The sequence below is a fragment of the Genypterus blacodes genome, unplaced genomic scaffold (assembly GCF_046128005.1).
Source record: "Genypterus blacodes isolate CSIRO-AG114 ecotype Tasmania unplaced genomic scaffold, CSIRO-AGI_Gbla_v1 ptg000052l_1, whole genome shotgun sequence".
Taxonomy (NCBI): domain Eukaryota; kingdom Metazoa; phylum Chordata; class Actinopteri; order Ophidiiformes; family Ophidiidae; genus Genypterus; species Genypterus blacodes.
The window spans coordinates 3,222,160-3,240,969 of record NW_027466864.1 but is presented as its reverse complement, the minus strand read 5'-3'; the positions used below and the strand labels follow the sequence as shown (position 1 = coordinate 3,240,969).

At 43.7% G+C, this 18,810-nt stretch overlaps 2 protein-coding genes across 6 annotated transcripts in view; one reads left to right on the top strand and one right to left on the bottom strand.

Moving 5' to 3' along the window:
- Positions 1-10,369, top strand: part of oxr1a (oxidation resistance 1a) — a 118,602-nt gene extending 108,233 nt beyond the window's left edge. For 3 of the 5 annotated variants that reach the window (XM_076150305.1, XM_076150304.1, XM_076150307.1), the window contains 7 exons: positions 2,166-2,331; positions 5,382-5,462; positions 6,362-6,487; positions 7,506-7,658; positions 7,767-7,862; positions 7,975-8,048; positions 8,337-10,369. In XM_076150305.1, the coding sequence (XP_076006420.1) occupies positions 2,166-2,331; positions 5,382-5,462; positions 6,362-6,487; positions 7,506-7,658; positions 7,767-7,862; positions 7,975-8,048; positions 8,337-8,472 (832 nt within the window). In that variant the 3' untranslated portion in view covers positions 8,473-10,369. Of the gene's footprint in view, positions 1-2,165; positions 2,332-3,495; positions 3,967-5,381; positions 5,463-6,361; positions 6,488-7,505; positions 7,659-7,766; positions 7,863-7,974; positions 8,049-8,336 lie in introns of those variants that run through there. The other 2 variants (XM_076150308.1, XM_076150306.1) reach the window with 2 other exon arrangements.
- Positions 10,370-11,156: 787 nt separating this feature from the next.
- Positions 11,157-18,442, bottom strand: sqlea (squalene epoxidase a). The gene is made up of 11 exons (XM_076150556.1): positions 17,975-18,442; positions 17,350-17,608; positions 16,482-16,659; positions 16,085-16,181; positions 15,844-15,957; positions 15,470-15,641; positions 14,601-14,696; positions 14,029-14,171; positions 13,392-13,488; positions 13,116-13,203; positions 11,157-12,727 (listed from the first exon to the last, which is right to left on the bottom strand). The coding sequence occupies exons 1-11, from the start codon at positions 18,260-18,262 to the stop codon at positions 12,535-12,537; spliced, it is 1,725 nt and encodes a 574-aa protein (XP_076006671.1). The 5' UTR covers positions 18,263-18,442; the 3' UTR covers positions 11,157-12,534.
- Positions 18,443-18,810: the final 368 nt, after the last annotated feature.

The window sequence follows — 18,810 nt, the reverse complement described above, 5'->3', positions numbered from 1 at the left end:
GCCCGTCTCCCCGTGCTGTCTCTGCCAGACAGCAGGACAATTTATAATTCATTCACTCTGCAGGGAAATGGACACAATAAGGGCCTGCTCATGCACGTAGACTGTGCATCCTCTCAATGCTTTCTATCCTGGCACAAGTACATGGAGTTTATCTGGTCTGCACTGGAACTGGAATGAATGAGCTTAGCTTGTTTAGAGCCCCCCCCCCCAAGCTGCATTCCAGCCAAGTCTGGATGCTCAATTGTCAAGTCAGCAGTTTTCGTTATCATATATAATTCTTCATAGTGGACGGTGGCACAATACAAGAAAATATGCACTTCCTCACAAGTTGCATAATATGTTTACACAGAGAATCACAGTTTAACCAGAAGCTTATTTTGATTGGTCACTCTTCTAAAAAAATGACTATTAATCTCAACCACAATTGATTTGCAGATTGCAGACTCTTTCCTTCCTCTCTTCAGAGCTGTTATGTTGTCTTTTCAGACACACGGAGAGAAAGGAACAGCAAAGACAGAGAGATCTTTGTGCTGTTTCCCAAGTGACATGAGACAGAACAACAACACTTCAGGCTTCTAAACATGTCTTGGTATAGTGCAGCAGGAAGAGTCTTTTAGACCTGCGTTTAGTCTTTTTCAACTTCTGATACATCTCCCTGCCTGTAAATAGACAAAAGACAAAGTTCTTCTCGTGGCCCTGCACAAAGAAGACAGAAAGAGCCTTAATCATTGCATACTGAGCCTAACACAATGTGATTTTGTCTTAGATGTTCTATTTGATATGGAGTGTCTATGGGGACCTTGAGTCGCATAAGGTGTGACCTGTTGTCATTGCATGCATCTGTAGTTACACACTGCACGTTGCATCTACATGTCCAGACACGCAGGAGCAACACATTACTCTCTCAGGCTACTAATTACATTTCAGTCAAACAAATAGGCGTGTCCTTTTTGTCAGTCATGGTACCATAAGTGCTTCTTAGTGATGAGCAATGTGTTAGGTGAAGTGAGTGCAATGAAGATACGGAAATCACACACACAGGGTTCAATCTGAACTTCACAAGTCTTCTTCCTTGTCTCTGAACCATTGTTTGTATCCACATGTTGCTTAGCTACAGCTGTCTCCACCAGAAAGGCACGTTTGCTCTGATGCACTTAGGAATAAGCTTATGCCTGTTTCTACTCGTTATTTGTAACTGCTGTTTCTCTGCATCTCAAGCAGACAAAGGTGTGTGGGAGGACTGATCATAAAGTTGTTCAGACTGACAACGTAGGGGCTTCCTACTCCTTTTCTTCAGAGGCTGTTAGACTCTTTGTCGCCTGACCTAGTTGGGTTGTGACCCGCGTGGTGTGTCTTAAGTGTACTGGTAGTAGTGTGGGAAGGTAGCAAGGCATTTGAATGGACTATAAATGGCTTTTGTGCTTTCAGCACTTTTCCCGACAAATACTTGATCATAAACATGATTTTTAGATTGTCACAGTAACAAAGCAGCTTTCACAGTTGCAGGGAGAAGGTGAGTAAAAGAACCATCTCTATCTCAGTCTTCATGGGTCACAGCACTGCATGTTTCCCATCTCTCTCTGCTTATAAATCAGCTTCCTTGATTAAGAGTTGATCAGATCTTGATTGGCTAAACCCATTTGATTTAGCTAAGCAGGTGTGGATAGAGCAGAGAGGACACTGCTATGTCCCATGAGGAGATGATTGAGTAGCGGTGTTTGTAGACCTTACCTGACTCCTAATGATCACTAGGGGCCAATAGCCTAACTGCTAACTTCATGTCAGTGAATTATAATAATGAATGAAACATGTAAATGTGCTCAAGTTATTCTCTGGGTCTGTGAAGTGCTTTTCATTATGTGCAAATAAGAAATCTAGATCAGGTGATTAGTGTCTTGATTTATGCCAACACCAATTAAAATCACATTTTATCTATGTTGCCTGATAATGTCTCACTATGATAGATCTCCAGATGTCAACAACATTGAGGAGTGATGAAGGGGTTTTTTTTTTTTTTTTTTTATACACTGTCAACTTTTTTGATCGCTTGAGGTCTTGAGATTCATTAGTTTTTATTGTATTGGGAATTATGATTTTCTCCAAAAAAAATGTCAGCATTTAAGAATCACACTCCTGTTTCTTCCAACTCCCGTCTCTCCCTGCAGGTCAGACCACCTCTATGTCTTCTTCATCCAGTGGAGCCCTGATATGTATGGTGAAGGGGTAAGGGGGATGGGACAGGAGCCTGGGTTCATGGTTGTCAAGAAGCACGAGGAGTCAGAAAAGGCAGACGATGAGCCTATTACCGATTTCAATGTCAAAGAGTGGGAGGTAAGGTCAGCTGAGCTGAAACTGCTACCTCTTCTGCTTATGTGCAAATGTTGTGTTGTCTTGTGGAGGCTTCACAGACATGGATTAAAAATAGTTCTCAACTATTGATTAATTCATTTCATGTGAAACCTGAATCTTACGTTTATTTTCTGATAGTAAATGCATTTTTAGATGTGTGGACTTGTTGATTTTCTGTTATGACTAAATTCATGGTGTACATGTATTGTGTTCAGCTTGGTTTTTATTATCCATTTGTCAAGCTTCACTTTATAATTCGAGCGTGTTGCTTTTTCATGTAATACTGCACTTCTTAGTGTGTGAAACTGTGGTGTGAATATTATGTGATTGCTATTGTGTACATTTAGTGAAGATTTCCTTTGCTTGGAAATGTGCCCTTCTCAACTTCCAACCAAAGTGTTTTGCATGTTTGTGTAATTGTTTTCTCTTCTGGGTCAGTGTATTGTAGTTTCATAACATTGTGTGACTGCCACAGCTCATAGTCAGAAATTTGGTTGCTGTTTTGCTGAGTGGATTTGCAATTTGCACAATATATGGTGAGACTATAAACAAAGACCAACCCAACAGGCTTACTGATTCTGAAATCCCCTAAACCTATGCAGACATTTATGTGATCTTAACTTATCTTCCTTTCTCGTCAGACAGGCCAGTGTCAAGTGTGGCTCTATAGTAAATTTACCATTTATGGAATGAAACAAAACAATAAGCAAGGATTCAAGTAGGTGTGTAGCTGTCAGTGTAGGTTGATGCATCATTTCTGCAGCAGAGATTGGATCAAATGAGATTGAATACAAGCTTGTGGGATAGTGAATGAAAAGGATGCATTGTATGAAGACATTGATACGATGGAAGAAGTGGCCAGGATTTAAAATTTAATTTAAATGAATGATGTAGGAAACAAAGTGTGCTGATTTGTTTGGCCTGGACTGAAGGCAAGCTCAAGGCTACATGATCCGTTTCATTTGAATAAGTAAATAGTATCTTGCTGCTTTACTTTGACCTTTTGTTCAAACATGAATTCTAAACAACAGCTGGCTGACTTTAAACTGTAAATAGGAAAAATGCAAATATATTATACAAGGTTCCAGATATATTCCTAAAATATACAAAAAGGAAAATGAAAGCCTGCTACAGCTGAACATTGCAAGACTGAGGTATATAGATTACAATGTAGACTAATGAGAGTAGCACAAATGAGAAGATGAAAAGTTTAAAGAAAATCTAATAAAAGGTTATAAGTCTTAAATGTTAACGTTGCAAGAAATGAATGACCGAAGCTTACCTCGCGGCCTAAATGTGAAGTTGTCTCTTTAAATTCTTTCAGTTGTGGGACTGGATTTACTATCAGCCAATGACAAATCCTTTGTCTCCCGGTCCGCGCTGTCATTGGATGTTAGCGGTGTCAGTCAAGTCAAACGTTCAAAGCGACTCCGCCAGAGAAAGATGTTTCTATTTTAGTCGCGCTGGCTACCAACTGCTCGTACTTAAGGGGCTGCACAGGGATCACTCGGGGACCTGTAATGTGTCTTTCCGGATCCAACCTCGCCCAGAAAGCGCGACATGTTCTCTAGAAGGGCGAAGGAGCAAGACAAGCAGCTGACCCCTAAGTATACATGTGTACGTCCGCCGTGCTAACTTGCGTGTTTGTGTTCTCCCGTTGTTGTTGTTGTTGTTGTGCTGGTTGTTGTTGTTGTTAGCAAGCCATGCTAACTCGCGAGCTAACTAGCCAGCTAGCCATAGTAGCCGGTCCAGTTTAGTTCGGTGCTGGATGTTTAGTGTGAGTGTGTGGGTCCTCATGTTTGGCAGAGACGGAGCTCACGTCTCTTGTCGGACCTCCTGTAATTATGTTCCCAGCATGTGTGCGCCTCTGTAAGCTGCTTTCAAACTTTCCACGTAAATGTTGCTCTGCTAATCAGAATAATTTTGAAATGACGGCTGTTGTCGTACATGAGGTCATCGTTTTGAAGCGGATTACTGAGCTAATAGTATGTGATCGATAGACATTAGCTAACGTGACGCTATTTTCAGGGGACAAACGTGTTTGAACGCCTTGAGCTCGGAGGTGAAGCGGAGCACGGATGCATCTTTTATGAGCGCTGTAGTGTAGTTGACCCTTTCTGCTGCATTATTGACAACTCTTAAGACTCAAGCTTGTTTCCAAAAAAGTTATTTACACCAACAAGGTGTGGAATCTGTTTCCTCTGCTGGAGTGCAGTCTGTGCCCTGACAGTGTTTGCTTTCTAAAAATTTCTGTTTGAGGACTGAGGGCTTGGAATTACTGAGAGGAATTCCTGGCTTGGAATTGGTTTTAATGTTTGCGTATGTTTTGATTCTTTTGCTAAAGTGTTTTGAATATGAATCGTGCAGGAAAACTCTTCTTTCTTGGTGGATGGTTGTTGCCCACGTCTGTTTTGTTTGCAGAGGAGAAGGGAAAGCTCTCATGTTGGAGTGAGCAGCGTGGGGGTGCACATTGCTGGAATGTAGCCATGATTAGTAGGTCACTGCGTTGGCCTGTCTGGGTCTTATTATTGTGGATTGTTTCCCCTGGCATACACGGTGTAGTTTACTAGTGTGTGGATGTGACGTGTTGTCAGACTTGAGGTAGTTCTGGCTGCTGTCTGCCCTACAGGCCAACTAGTTTGCATTTGTTTTGGCTGGATGCATTGTCAATGGCTCCATGGATTGTTTCAGTATGGTTTGCAGAATCTATGTACTTGTGTTAGATATGATTGAGTACAGTGTGGTGGTGATGTTAAACATATTACACAAACATGCAAAAGGACCAGGGTGCTGTAAAATACACTCCCACTTTCTCTATTTCTTCATTTGTTGATCAGATATTGGCCTTAAGCCAACTTCCTATGGCATTCACCTTGATGCAAGGACTTTTGGAGTGTTGAGATGACATCATTTGCTGGCATCTCCAGTGCACTGTTTGGTGCCTTCCATAATTCTGCCGCTCACCCATCCTTTTCTCCCCATGGCCAACAGCAGAGTGTTCTGTCCTCCTGATCCTGTTTTTGTGATACCAGGTAGTGTCTCTGACCGAGTACAACCGTCGGATCGATGCACTAAACAGTGAAGATCTGCGCTCGCTCTGCAAACGACTCCAGGTGCCCTGACAGGCCTCAATCGCAAATTAAAAACACACGCACATGTTTATCAATCCATTGCAGAAATGAGGCTCTAAAAGTTTTCCTGTGGCAGAGGCGTTATCTTTATCTGTCAGGCTGAACGTCTTAGAGCCCCTGATAACTCCCTTCAGTGCCCTGACCCCTACTGCAGGCTGCTCAGTAGCCAGTTAGCTATCGGTGGTGTGAGTCTTCTTAGTTGAGACTGAACAAGAGACGGTCAGAGAGTATAAAACATAAAGAGACAACGTGTGGGTGAGAGCATGGAAGTAAGATTCCATTGACAGGATGAATGATGTTTTCTGAGGACAATGCAGGTAGGCTCTATTTGCATGAGGACTGAAACATGAGAGCATCCCAGCCACCAGTGGCCAAGTGCTCAACAATCAGCCTCTGTTGTCCAGAAAGATAAATAAACCAAACGGGCATTGGCTGGAGAAAAACGTCAAACCCCCGCAGTGCAAATTATTTATTGGGTGGATTTACTATTCACTTTGCATTCTCCTCTTAGACAATAACCTCGCCCACTCTCCAACCTAGTCATCTGTCACCGCCGAGTGGCAGGCAGAGATCCACCTGTCGTCCACAAACTGCTCAGACATCAGTGTGTCGCAGGCTAAAGTCTCTGTGTGAGGAAAGCTGACGGCCTTGTAGTCTCAGTTCAACTAATGTTAGAGCCACTTTCATGCCAGCATTTTCCTGAAATGTGTAAAAATCTGTAAAATTCATAGATTAGAGAAATAATTCACAGCAGTTCATAACCTGACTGATGTAGTTATAATGGGTGGTAGTAGTCATAGTAGATGGGATTAAGTATTCCTCAGTTTCAACTTTTCCCCTCTTCCTGCCGGTGCTGCTCTGACGCTCATGTGTTCTTGTAGATCACCACCAAGGAAGAGGTGAACTCCAAACATGGCACGTCCATCAAAACGGAGCTGGAGCCCGAGACGTTCAAACCCAACCTGCGAGAGCCCAGCGACCTCCTGGAGGCCGACCAGATAGAGAAGGTGTGTGTGTGTGTGTGTGTGAGTGAGTGATACAGATACAGATGTGGAGTCGCAGCAGCTGTTCATTTTTCCATCCTGATATACAAACCTGTGTATTTTATGCAAAGGCGTAGACGTCTGCTTTGGTTTTTGTCATTTTACTTGTAAATTTCACAAATGTCAAACAAATTACATTTGACACTTCTGGAATTTCCTTTCAGGCTACATTTTAATGTGTGGACTTGATGAATGGATGTTTTCAGTGCACGCTACACGTCTGACTGATAGAGGCGATGTCGTTTGTAGGAGGGTAAAGGAATGCATTCGGCAGTGACCTTTGACCTGAAGGCTTCATGCAACGTGACATCAATGTTTTGTTTTGAGATACATTCAACATGCATATGCACAAAAGTAAAACCAAATGGTCAACTGTTCAAAATGAAAGCCATTAAACACACACACACACACACACACACACACACACACACACACGGGCGGATGTGAGCTCAGACGGGCCTCGTCCGCATCATGCCTCCGTTCCATTTTGCCGGTTATACCGGACCGCTTCCTCTTCTTCTTCCTCTGCTCCACCGCTGGAGCCGAGAACAATGAGAAACACACATCCGTGGGGACGGAGAGTAAAGAGTGTGTAAAGGCTCTGCTGGAGATAGAAAAAAAGTTGTACATCATTCCGCAGAGCGCTTCTCCAATTTTAATTTGCTGATTTAAGCAGTGTGTGTTTTATCTGTCCATGAATATGAAACACACGCACTGTGCTGCTCCTCCAGCGTCTTTATCTCTCTTTGCACCACAGCTGCCATTAATCCGTCAGTGTGGCAGCAGCAGCAGCCGCCGCCTCTCTCAGGGAGTTCTGGACCTTTCTTTCTCCTGAGACGGCTCCGGCTGTTTGGAGCCCAGTTACTCTTCTTTAAGCAGCAGTCGGTGTTAGAAGGTCACCGCAGATGTAATTGAGCTTTGGTGGCTGTGGCCTTTCTGTATTTCATTTTCTTTTCTTCTCTCCCTTATTGTTTTGCTCCAGCTCGCTAGGAATCTCCCGCCACGGACGATCGGGTACCCATGGACGCTGGCCTTTGGCACGTCAAAGCACGGCATGAGCATTAAGACGCTTTACAGAGCCATGCAGGGCCAGGACACCCCGGTGCTCATGGTCATTAAGGACAGCGATGGTCAGGTGAGTTGCAGATGATGATGAACGGCGAGGAGTTTACGGCGCTATAAAGTTTAACGAAAGGGGACTGTTGGTGTTTGAGTTTAGCAATAAAGTGTAACGTTTCTCCAGGTGTTTGGTGCTTTGGCATCGGAGCCCTTTAAAGTCAGCGATGGCTTTTATGGCACAGGAGAGACCTTCCTCTTCACCTTCAATCCGGAGTTTGAGGTATGCGGCCTTGTCTCACTGTTGGTAAAGAGAAAGAATAACACTTTTATTGATCCCCAGAGGCATCATCTCTGAACGTCATACCAAAGGCTTTGTTTGTGTCTCTCATCAGGTGTACAAATGGACGGGCGACAACATGTTCTTCATCAAAGGAGATATGGACTCCTTAGCCTTTGGTGGAGGAAGGTGAGTGCAAGCTGCTTTGCGTGCAAACATGCGACTCCAATCATCAACCTAATCAATGGCAATCGAATTATCGCCGGCTTTGATTGAATCTGATGATACCGACCCTGGCGTCTCCTGTGTGTGTGTGACCTCTCAGACTTCACTTCAGCATCCAGACTGATCTTGACTTGTTTCTCATGCACCTCTTATTTGAAGGGCAGTGAGGAAGCTACTGTAGATGTTGAATACGGAGGCATTAGCAGTGTGGTACTGGATGTAACGTAATGTTGTCATTTTGCTGTTTTCCAGCGGAGAGTTTGGCCTGTGGCTGGACGGAGACCTGTACCACGGCAGAAGTCACTCCTGTAAAACCTTTGGGAACCCCATGCTCTCGAAAAAGGAGGATTTCTATGTGCAGGACATAGAGATCTGGGCTTTTGAATAACAAACCGGTGCACCGCAGGGAGAAAAAAACAAGTCCTTCGCAGGGCAAACGAAGGAGCCGTCCTCCTTAGAACAATGGCAACGTCCCAAACCTAGCTGCACATCACCGGGGGGGGGCTCCCCAGGCCGGAAGCCAGCTGTCGGATGCTTGTTGTGCGTTACTACTGCAGTTATTACGGAGCTTTTTTTCTTTGTGAAAAATTAACTTTGTGTCTATCTTGTTACAGCCTTGTGCAGCGTCTTTGCAGAGTAGGGGCGGTGTGTGTGTGTGTGCGTGGGTGTGTGTGTGTAAAGCAGTGAAAATCAGGGTCAAACAATGGTAAGTGGAGGTTGAGATGGAGAGATGAGTGGAGGGGCCATCAGGTCTTGAAGAGAAACGGACCATCTGAGCGACTCTCACCTGAGAGGCGGTGAAGATGAAGATGAACTGCCCTACTGATACAGACAACGTATCTGAACTTTCCAGAAACTCAAGGAGTCCCCAGCACTCTGGATGACCCCCTAGAGCTTTGTTCATTCTGTTAGGACGTTCCTCACTGTGCGGTCTGCCTTGACGGGGGGAGAGAGAGAGAGAGACCGACCCAGTTTGAGGGAAAGAAAGTCAAACTAACGAAACAAAAGCTGAACACATTACATTCCTGTTGGAGTGTCAAAATAAAGCATTGGTCCTGATTTGTGGTCAAACACTAAAATACCAAACCTATGAGCAGCAGGGAACAATGACACGGAGTCTTGTGTGTATCGGGGGTCTTTCTAACAGTACATCTTGGGTTTGTCTTCTGAGGCTCAACTATAGAGTATTGTGTATTGTAGTCCTCCAGTTGTTCACTGTCATAGCACACCATCTCAAAGCACATAGCTATAATCAGATCACCCATCGTCGTAATGTTCTGTTCAGTGGGTGTACGTGTGAGTCCAGCTAACACCAGCGCCCCCACCAGGATGCTGGCTGTACTGTTAGTAGACAGTAACGTGTTGCAATAGATTTGTGGATTATGCAAATAACTGTCCTGTGACCTCAAACAACGCGGGCCGCGGCACTTTCGCCGCCACCTGTCACTCTTTCGGGAGGAGAAACTTGTAAAGCTTCTACGTCTTGATACACAATTGCTTTTCTGGGTATAATTTGAAAAGCCTGAGACGTGGTTAACTGTTTTTCATGCATATATGACAATTATATATTGGTATATATGATTATATATGGATTTATATAATCATATATATTTTGCTGTTAAGTGTGACAGTGATCTATTTGTGCTGATATTTCAGCTGTTTCAAATATAATGTATATTACCCTGTAAATTAATGTTCAAATAGTAGATTTTGTTCCCAAATATATATATATATAAATACATATACAATATAAATATATATATATATATAAAGTGTGGATTGGTGGGTTGCTTTCTGGCACTTTAATCTGGTGTAAAAGCGTTGAGGCCAGGTTCTTAGATTCTTAGCAGTAGCTGTACAGTAAAAAACTTTTGTTAGATCATAAAGATGTTTCCTGTTAGTAGAAAGCTTGCTGCTACCGATATCAATAAGGGTTTACCATAATACTCTGTGTCTAAAAAGGAGGATTACAATAAGGGAGGGGGGAGGGAGGGGGCGGGGCTCAGTGTCTCTCCTCATGTGACTGCCAGGTGAGTCTCAGTCAGGTAGGTACGGCGGCAGACTGACGGCTGACAGGCAGATGAAGGGTGAAGGAAAGAGTGTACATACATCAAACCTCCCCGACGAGCTTTCTTCCCCCCTTTCTGGTCTTCCACACCAGTATTTGTGTCCTTGTGGAGAATCACAAAGAATAATATGGATACTTCTTCCAATTAATTCACCAGACTACAATGTATCAGTGATGTATAAATAACAATAAAGCTGAAGAAATTGTTGTAACCTGGGATGAGCCTGAATTGGTGGTGTTTCCTCATTTTCTATTGACTTTTTTAAGCGTTAACGGCAATGAGTTGGTGCCTCCACGTTCTTAAAAAGGAAAGTATTGTACACAGAGATGACCTCGTGCGACTGACGATCTGATATAATCTGCCTGATGCCTGATTTAGAAACACCAAACATAAATACAAACCTCAAAAGCTTGCAATGGGATACATTTTGATTAAATCTAGGTTCACACTTCATTTCACATGCTTGTTCTCTTGGCAACAGGAATCCATGCTTCAGTGGGGTAGATATGTAAACTGACTGATTTTTCTCAAATATTCACACCGGAATCATTGCACTCTGATTCCTCAAATGTGAGTTTCAATCTGTCACAGCTGATATGACATGAGACTTGCTTGTGGCTTGGGAATCAATGACCTAATCCTTCTGCTATGTGTTCAAAACTACATACAGGTGCAGCTCAATAAATTAAAATATCGTGGGAAACTGAATTTATTTCAGTAACTCACTTCAAACAGTGAACCTGTCATATATTATGGATTCAATACACACAAACTGAAATATTGCAAGCCTTTGTTTTAATTTGGATGATCATGGTTTACAGCTCATGAAACTCCCAAGTTCAGCATCTCCGAAAATTAGAATATTCTGAGAAAGTTCACTATTGTAGCCTCAAGATGTCACACTCTAATCAGTTTAGTAACTCAAATCACCTATGAATGTGTCCTGAGCTTTTGAATGGTTGAAGTCTGGTTAAGTAGGCGACACAGTCATGGGGAAGACGACCATATTCTAATTTATTGAGCTGCACTTGCATATGAAGTGCAAAATCCATTGGTGCACATTTTCAAAAATGATTCAGTGGACAAAAAAAAATTAAACGTCTGAGTTAATTCCAACATTTTTATCTCTAAATGTGACGGCACCAACTAGTACATTTATCAAAACAGAAATAAAACTTCTGAGAGATAAAATGCCCAAATGTTTCTCATGTTCCAGTGTAAATTATCTTGATTTTTATTTATTTATTTGCTTAAGTGCCGCAGAGACATTCAATCCAGTCAAATGAAAGCTGAGCTGTAAGCAAGATAATAAAGCGTGGAGGGACCCGAGTGGTTTCCAGTTCCTGAACTCCTTTAATTGTTAATGGGGCGCCATCTAACGGTCGTATTTGTCAGTGTTTATCTGAATCTGATGGGATCCAGCAAGTCGGCAGTCACTTTTGATCCGATTGCTGATCGCTATTCTGATTTATTCACTACTATTGGATAAGCTCGTTTCTGAATCTGAGCTCATATCTGAATCTGCAATAAAGACAAATTGATATGTCACTTATGATTTATTCAACAGCTCATCAATCACAACAGGCACAGTTAACAAAGAAAAGTGCACCACTGTAGGGAAGCTGCGATGACCAACAGTTCAGGACGTCCATTTTCTGTCAGCACAGATGAAGCTGAAGCAACCACCTGAGCTTCATACAGAGACCTGGACCTGGATTGAGTCAAAGAGTCACTTTACCCACATCCTGCAGCCGTTTACAACAGGAATAAATTAGTCTCTTGTGACTTTGTTGCTGTTTACTGATATTTACTTGCATCTAAGACAGCAGCTTTGAGCTCAGATTGACTCTATGCCTGAATGTAAAGTCCTGTGTAAGATATTGTAATAAAGGACATCGACACAGCAACAACCTTTCAAAGAAGGGAAGAACAGAAGAAGGTTCAAATATTTTGTGAAAATTCGGTGTTTACATATAAATTGTAAAAATACTTAATTAAGACAGTGTCATCATCCCACCATCAGTGATTCAAATCCACAATAAGGCATTTATGTATCATCATACAGAGGGATTGACTTTAAATACAGCACAGATTAATGCAAAACAAGGCAAACAAAGTGGCTTTATCTAAAATTTCAAGTGTGAATACAACCATGTTCAACATGGTGATCCAGGCAGGTTCAAATATGCAACATTAGATATTTGATCATTCGAGCCTCAAGCGTACAGCACAGTGGGCGAGCACAAACGGGGACCAAAGGGGGGCGACGGACGTGACAATAATCTGTCCAGTGTGCTTGTTGGAATAAGGCACAGATGGATATGTGCCCGTGTGTAACCCAGCATCTTGAGATGAGTTGGAACAGTTAAACGTGGAGCTCCTCAGTACACCAGGTATTTGAGTTCAGAGTAGATGAGGGGGAACATGACGGTGCAGGCGCGGTACAGGATGGCTCCGCTCGTGATGAAAGCTCGAGGTTTGGTGCTCCAGGACTCTGACTTGAAGTTGAAGTAGGTTGCGTACAGAGCCACGGCGAAGAAGTGTCCAATCAGGGTCAGGGGATTGGTTGACAACCTGGTAAGTAAACAAAGTGTATGATCACTTAACTGCTGATGTTTACATCTTGTATAAAGCATTTAATCCAACACTATTTCTCTAGCAATTAAGGAAGAGCCCCAAGACCAAACAAGCCTCGACAACATGAGTTTTATTGTAATAATTATTTTCTATTGATTCTTCTTCTGTAGCTGCCTTGTGTAGAGCAGCACAGTGGCGTTGCCTCACAGTAACAGCTCCTCCAGTGTCTCCTCCTCTGTGTTAGGTTAATGCTCTGACCATCCACTGCTTAACAACGGTCACATGCTGAGGTGTGGCATTCCTTCTTACCAGCCACATTTACTCTGATCTTCTTTAGCTTAAGTAGGTGTCTATGGTTACATGCATGTAATGAGTTGGTGCTTACACGGAGAGAAGTCCAATTGGCCCGGCAATGCATTCACCGCCGAGCTTGAAGTACTGGAAACAGGCTTTCCTAAGCTCATGGAGGGAACCTGGTCAAAACAAAACAAACACATTTAGATCATAACACTCAAAATGATCTTCATGTGTTCATCTGGAATGCAATACTGTTTAAATTTCTATTAAAAAATCATCAGGTGTGTGTGTGTGTGTGTGTGTGTGTGTGTGTGTGTGTGTGTGTGTGTGTGTGTGTGTGTGTGTGTGTGTGTGTCAGACTCACTGTCGGTGGCAGCAAACAGCTCGTACAGAGCCTGGGCCAACACGTTCACCACAAAGGAATGTGATGACTTGCGTTTCCAGTGGAATTTTTTCTTTGCCTATTGAGAAGAAGAGAAAAACGGTTTGAATGTTTGTTAGAATGTATCAGACGCTGGACTGGGGGGGAAGAACAGGACATGGCGAGTGTGACGCAGCACAGCCACCACAAGTCGGTTCCACATTCCTGAGAAATCAACGGAGCCTCTTTTCACTGAGGCTTCACTTCTCATGCACACGGGTGAAAATGACATCAGAGAGATTCTACCTCCATCTCTGAGACGTGTCACCATAATATCCACATCTAATAGGCTTAATCTAATAATGTTACTGTTACTAATGCACTATTCTGATGTGTTCCAGTCGGTGCCATGCAGAGTTTGATTCATTGCAAATTACAAAACAGCAAAAAAAATGATGTGGTCACCTAGGTAACGCATGTACTTGAAATATATGGAACTTTGTCCCTGTGGTCATTTTGTAATTAATACCAGTTATTGGACAGTGTCAAATTTTGTGAGCTACCAAACTGCAGTAGGAATCCCAGACACACTCCCTCTAACAGTTGCCGAGTGTGCGTCTGGCTTGGTTTGTGTGTTTACCTGCAGCATGGCCGCGTCGTCGTACAGGTCTGGAAGTTTCTTTAACAGACTCCTCCAGATCCGGACGTCGTTGAGAGCCACGCTCATCCCTCCTCCTGTCAGAGGATGCCTCATGTTGTAGGCGTCGCCCAGCAGCAGCACTCCTGCCACAACACAGCAGCGTTAGCCTCCAAACTCCCACCACACACATTGAATAGAACCACATGTGACTTCAGTGTTTGTCAGCCAGAGTCACACTGGCATGCTGAGCTGTTTATCATGACTCAGAAACACAGACAAATACAGGATAACATTTTCAAGCAACAACCGTGACGCTATTTTGGTTTGACACTGACATTTGAATGTTAAGCTTTGGTATTTGTAAGATGGAGCCGACACATCAGGGCCTCCAGATCGTCTCTAACTACTTCCAATATTCCATATCTGACCGCAAAGCTATCAGCCGCTGTGTCGTCGTACATTAGTAAGGTAACGCTTTGAAGAACATGCATCATACTGAGTCCAGCTCAATAGATTCCCCGAGGCCGCCTACGGCCTCTGCAACAACACCGGGCTGGACGGCACTTCAGTACCTGGCTTATTGACGGGGGAGGGGGGGAGGAAGCTGGCGGGCATGGACCTGAGCCGATCGTTCTGTAGCGCCTCCATGAAGGGCTCCCTTAGATGCTCTGTGAGAGAGAGAGAGAGAGAGAGAGAGAGAGAGAGAGAGAGGGAAACCAGAGGCAGTCAGGCTGACTGTGTAGATGAATGTCCACACACACAGGACAGATAAAATGTCTTTGGTTTCTGAGTGGACGTTTATCGACGTGTCGGTGTGACTCCCTGGACCTCCGTCAAGGTGACTGGAGCTGCTGCTTTGATACCGGAGGAGCTTTGGTATTTGAGTTGAATAGCTGAACACGTGCTGAATGTCAGATCCCACAGCTGAGACGCCTCCACGCTCACACACACAGCAGAGGCTTCCTTACATCCTCACACTTCTGGCATTTTACCTCCAACGTGCAGGTTACGTTCCCTTCAGCGTTTGTTTGTGTGTTTGTCAGCAGGATATCGCAGTGAAAGGTTTGTAAGAGAAAGAAGTCGGGCTTTGAGGCAGACTCAGATTGGGAATCGGATCTAGAAACTAGTTTTCAACATTTATGGCGGTACTGTATGTTGACACAAATGAGTCTAGACCCATGGATCTACCAGCAGTACGTCGCTACCATGACGCAAAACAGAGCTTAATGAATTTGCATGATGAATCTTTCTTACACATCTGATTTCAAGGTAAATGAAGGTCAAAGTCTGGATTTACATTGGAAATCAAAATGGATCAGAGGACTCACAGGCCTGGGTTGCTTGTCGCCACATGTGATCCTATCAAAGATTTCCATTGATGCAGTAAACCAGAACAGAGTAAAGGATAATGATAAAAGCTTCTGATGTCTTCTCCTCTTACCAGGCAGCTGTGGATGGACCTTCTCAGCCATGTACTCTGACAGATTGCGTGGCATCTCCCCCCTGATGTCCACCAGCACTCTGGTCTGCGAGGAGGAGATCTGATAGACCAGCACCGGGCTCGGGTCGGCCAGCACCAGCTCGGCGTGGTTGGCTTTAAACTGGGGGCAGTCCTGAGGGGAAGCACCAACAGGGAGTAGAGCTTAGTCTGGGGTTAAAGGGCAACTCTGTGATTTCACATAGACATCAACAACTGGATGAAGGAAAACTGAGCGCAGCCATAAGAAGATGTTTCACAGGCAGACCAAGAAACTGACATTGATACCTAAAAGTTCATGGAGTCTCCTTTTAAAAGTCTTTTCTTTGAAGTTGTACCTTCATGATGCATCCAACAAAGTGAGAGGAGGTCTGGGCTTTTCCTGTGACCAGGTTCTTTCTGAATTTGGAGAAACAGCCGTCGGCCACCACAGTGAGTCCAGCACGGACCTCCTGCAAGACACAAAGTCATCAAACCCAGAGCCAGACACTTCTCACACACACACACACACACACACACACACACACAGTCTTTCTTTCCCCTGTTTACAGAATAAGTGCTGTTGTCTCTGCTCCTCACCTTGACGTCTCCAGTCTCTTTATCCCTGTATTGGACTCCGGTCACACAGCCGTCCTCTTCCTCCAAGCTGCTCACTGTGCCTTCTACAAATGTGACACTGGGGGGCGCAATTCACCGGTTAGACACATCGCCTCTCACTTCCCCAGACAGAGATAACTGTTGCAGTTTGAGAACCACTGTGGTCACGGTAACAGGTGCGATGTTGAAACAAATACAAGATAACGGGTTTATTATCAGTGTGGGTTTTTGATATGACAAAATAAGATTTACAATGTTACACTAACAAAAGTAACACATAATGAAACACATCACAGGAGTGAAACAGTGTATTTTCACACGTCACCCCTCTAACCTGGTCTAATCTAAACCCAAATGATGTCATCGCGTCCAGACTCACTTTGGCTCGGCCATGGCGGCTCTCCTCAGGCCCATGATGAAGCGTCCGTGATGGAACGCTCGTCCACACTGGATGTTCTCCTTCTCCTGAGGATACGGGATCTCCACCTCGGTGCTGCTCTCTATGTCGTGGATCACATACCCGTTCACCACATGGGCATCCAGACCCTCCACAGAACCTGAGGGCCCACACACAGGCTATACTTAAAGCAACATGCATTTATTATTCATCCACTCTGATCATGTTGGCTTGAGTGCAGGAGCTACCAGACGCACTGGAGGATTTGGATATTAACATACTGCAATATTGATGTTGTTTTGGCTTGATTGTTTACCTGTTTAACATCCAGTGGAGAGAATAAGTACAGAACATTATTTAGATCCATAACTTAGGGGTATTATTGATAATTTACGAATGTATCAAGAGAGAGAGATTAAGAGATTACAACAGCAGTTTGAAGATGGATTGAAGTAGACTGATTACTGATAAGCTCAGGGACATTGTGTCCCTTGTGTCCCTACAGGAATTTGTCTGATAAATCCTGGTCATTTCCCACGAGGGAGTGTTTGCCACTTACTGGTTGAAGAAATAGATACTGTGCAATTTACATTTGTTTTGGTTGAGCAGGTGCAATTTGCAGAACTCGTTGCATTGAGGCACAAATTCAGCACTTCAACACTTTCAGTGAAGCACACAGATGAGGTGAAGCCAAACAACCACTATCATCTCATTTCCTTACTAAACTATTACACTTTCAAAGTCTAAGATGTAGAAATAGAGAAGCAGACCACTGGAAAAGTGTTCCTAACCCAGAAAAGCAGTGTAACCCACTGGGTGTGTACCAGCAGCAGCATCTTCAGTCACTGACCTTCCAGTCCGAGCGCCTTCAGGGCCTTGAAGCCTCCAGGCTGCAGCAGCTCTCCAACTATCCTGTCTGGCTCCTTCAGGTCCCTCTCCACCACCGTGACCCTCCGCCCATCCCGGGCCAGGACGGTCGCCATGGCTGAACCCAGGACCCCGGCACCGACTATCACCACGTCCGGCTCTGGGATCACCGCAGTGGAGCCACAGGTTGAGACACAGTCGGAGGAGGAAGACTCCAGGTCCACCCTTCTTCTTCTGCCGCTCTGGAAACAATAACGACAATGTATTATGCAACATACAGAGTCCAAAATGAACTATTTATCATATTTTGACTGTTATAAAGTTATAGAGTGTAGGGAGTACTTTTCTATTTAGCAATACCTATATTGTCCCTATGAATTTCAAATTCATTCAAAATAACAGAAACATCTATTTAGTAAATGGTTGTTGAGAAGAAGCCATGGCAAAATTGTTGGACTATGTACCTATTTTAACACGTTTTCGACAGATAAATAATATATAACATATACATTTCCAGCAGACAAAAAATAATTTTGATAATTCTTTCTTTTCGCTGTTTGTTTTCCTTTGTTCAGCTAACAAAAGTGACTCCAGATGAAGCCTCTTACCTTTTTCTCTGCCTTCTCTCCGTTTGCTGCTTTGTCCTTTCCCAGTGTCGAACTTTGAGGGATGAAATAGTTGATAACAGGAAAAAACGACAGAAAGCTCAGAGGAGAATGAAGCACCTGTGATAACCTGAGTTTCTGTCCATGGAAATACCTGATATATGAGAGCAGCAGCCCAACTGTGAGAAACAAGGCTGCAGCCATTACGAGCTCTTTGGGAGCATAAGAAAGCACGGAGTCGGATTTTTTATAAAGGTACGTGAAGCTCGCAATTCCCAGGAAAGTCCACATATTAACGTTTAAAAGAGAAAAAGTAAATAAATAACAAATATAAGGGAAAAGCTGATCAAATTAAAACCGTAATAAAAAAAAAAAAGTCCAATTACAAGTAACTTCCGTGTTATTTCTCGAGTGCTGCAAAAACAGATCGGCAGCCCCCCAAAAACACTTCACCTTATGTATGTCATCATAATTTTAGGACTGTCGGAGGATGCTGAATAAATTATGCTGAGGAAGCCGGGCGACCTCTCATTGGACAATTTCACGTCCCGCCTCCTTTACAGCTCAAGTCTCCAATCAGAAGTGACGTGCCGGTGAGCAGAGCTCACGCTATTCTCTTATTGGATGACAGCGGCAGCAGCGGGCCAGCCTCCCACGTCTGATTGGCCAGCTGACTGGTTGGACGCTAGTATGATGTGATGTCAGTGGAAAGGTGCTGAAATGAACCTAGTCCAAAGATCGTTTGTGTTTGAAACGATTAAACACTACAAGATGTAAACGTTAACCACTAAATGGAAGCGAGCTTCATTTCTATGAAGTATTGATGACCAGGAACAGCT

Excerpts from the sequence above, each read along its gene's own strand:
- sqlea (XM_076150556.1), bottom strand. The coding sequence starts at position 18,262 with ATGTGGACTTTCCTGGGAATTGCGAGCTTCACGTACCTTTATAAAAAA. Across the intron at positions 16,182-16,481 it reads GCCGCCATGGCCGAGCCAAA|TGTCACATTTGTAGAAGGCA; the intron begins GTGAGTCTGGAC and ends TGCGCCCCCCAG. Across the intron at positions 13,489-14,028 it reads ACGACGCGGCCATGCTGCAG|GCAAAGAAAAAATTCCACTG; the intron begins GTAAACACACAA and ends TCTTCTCAATAG.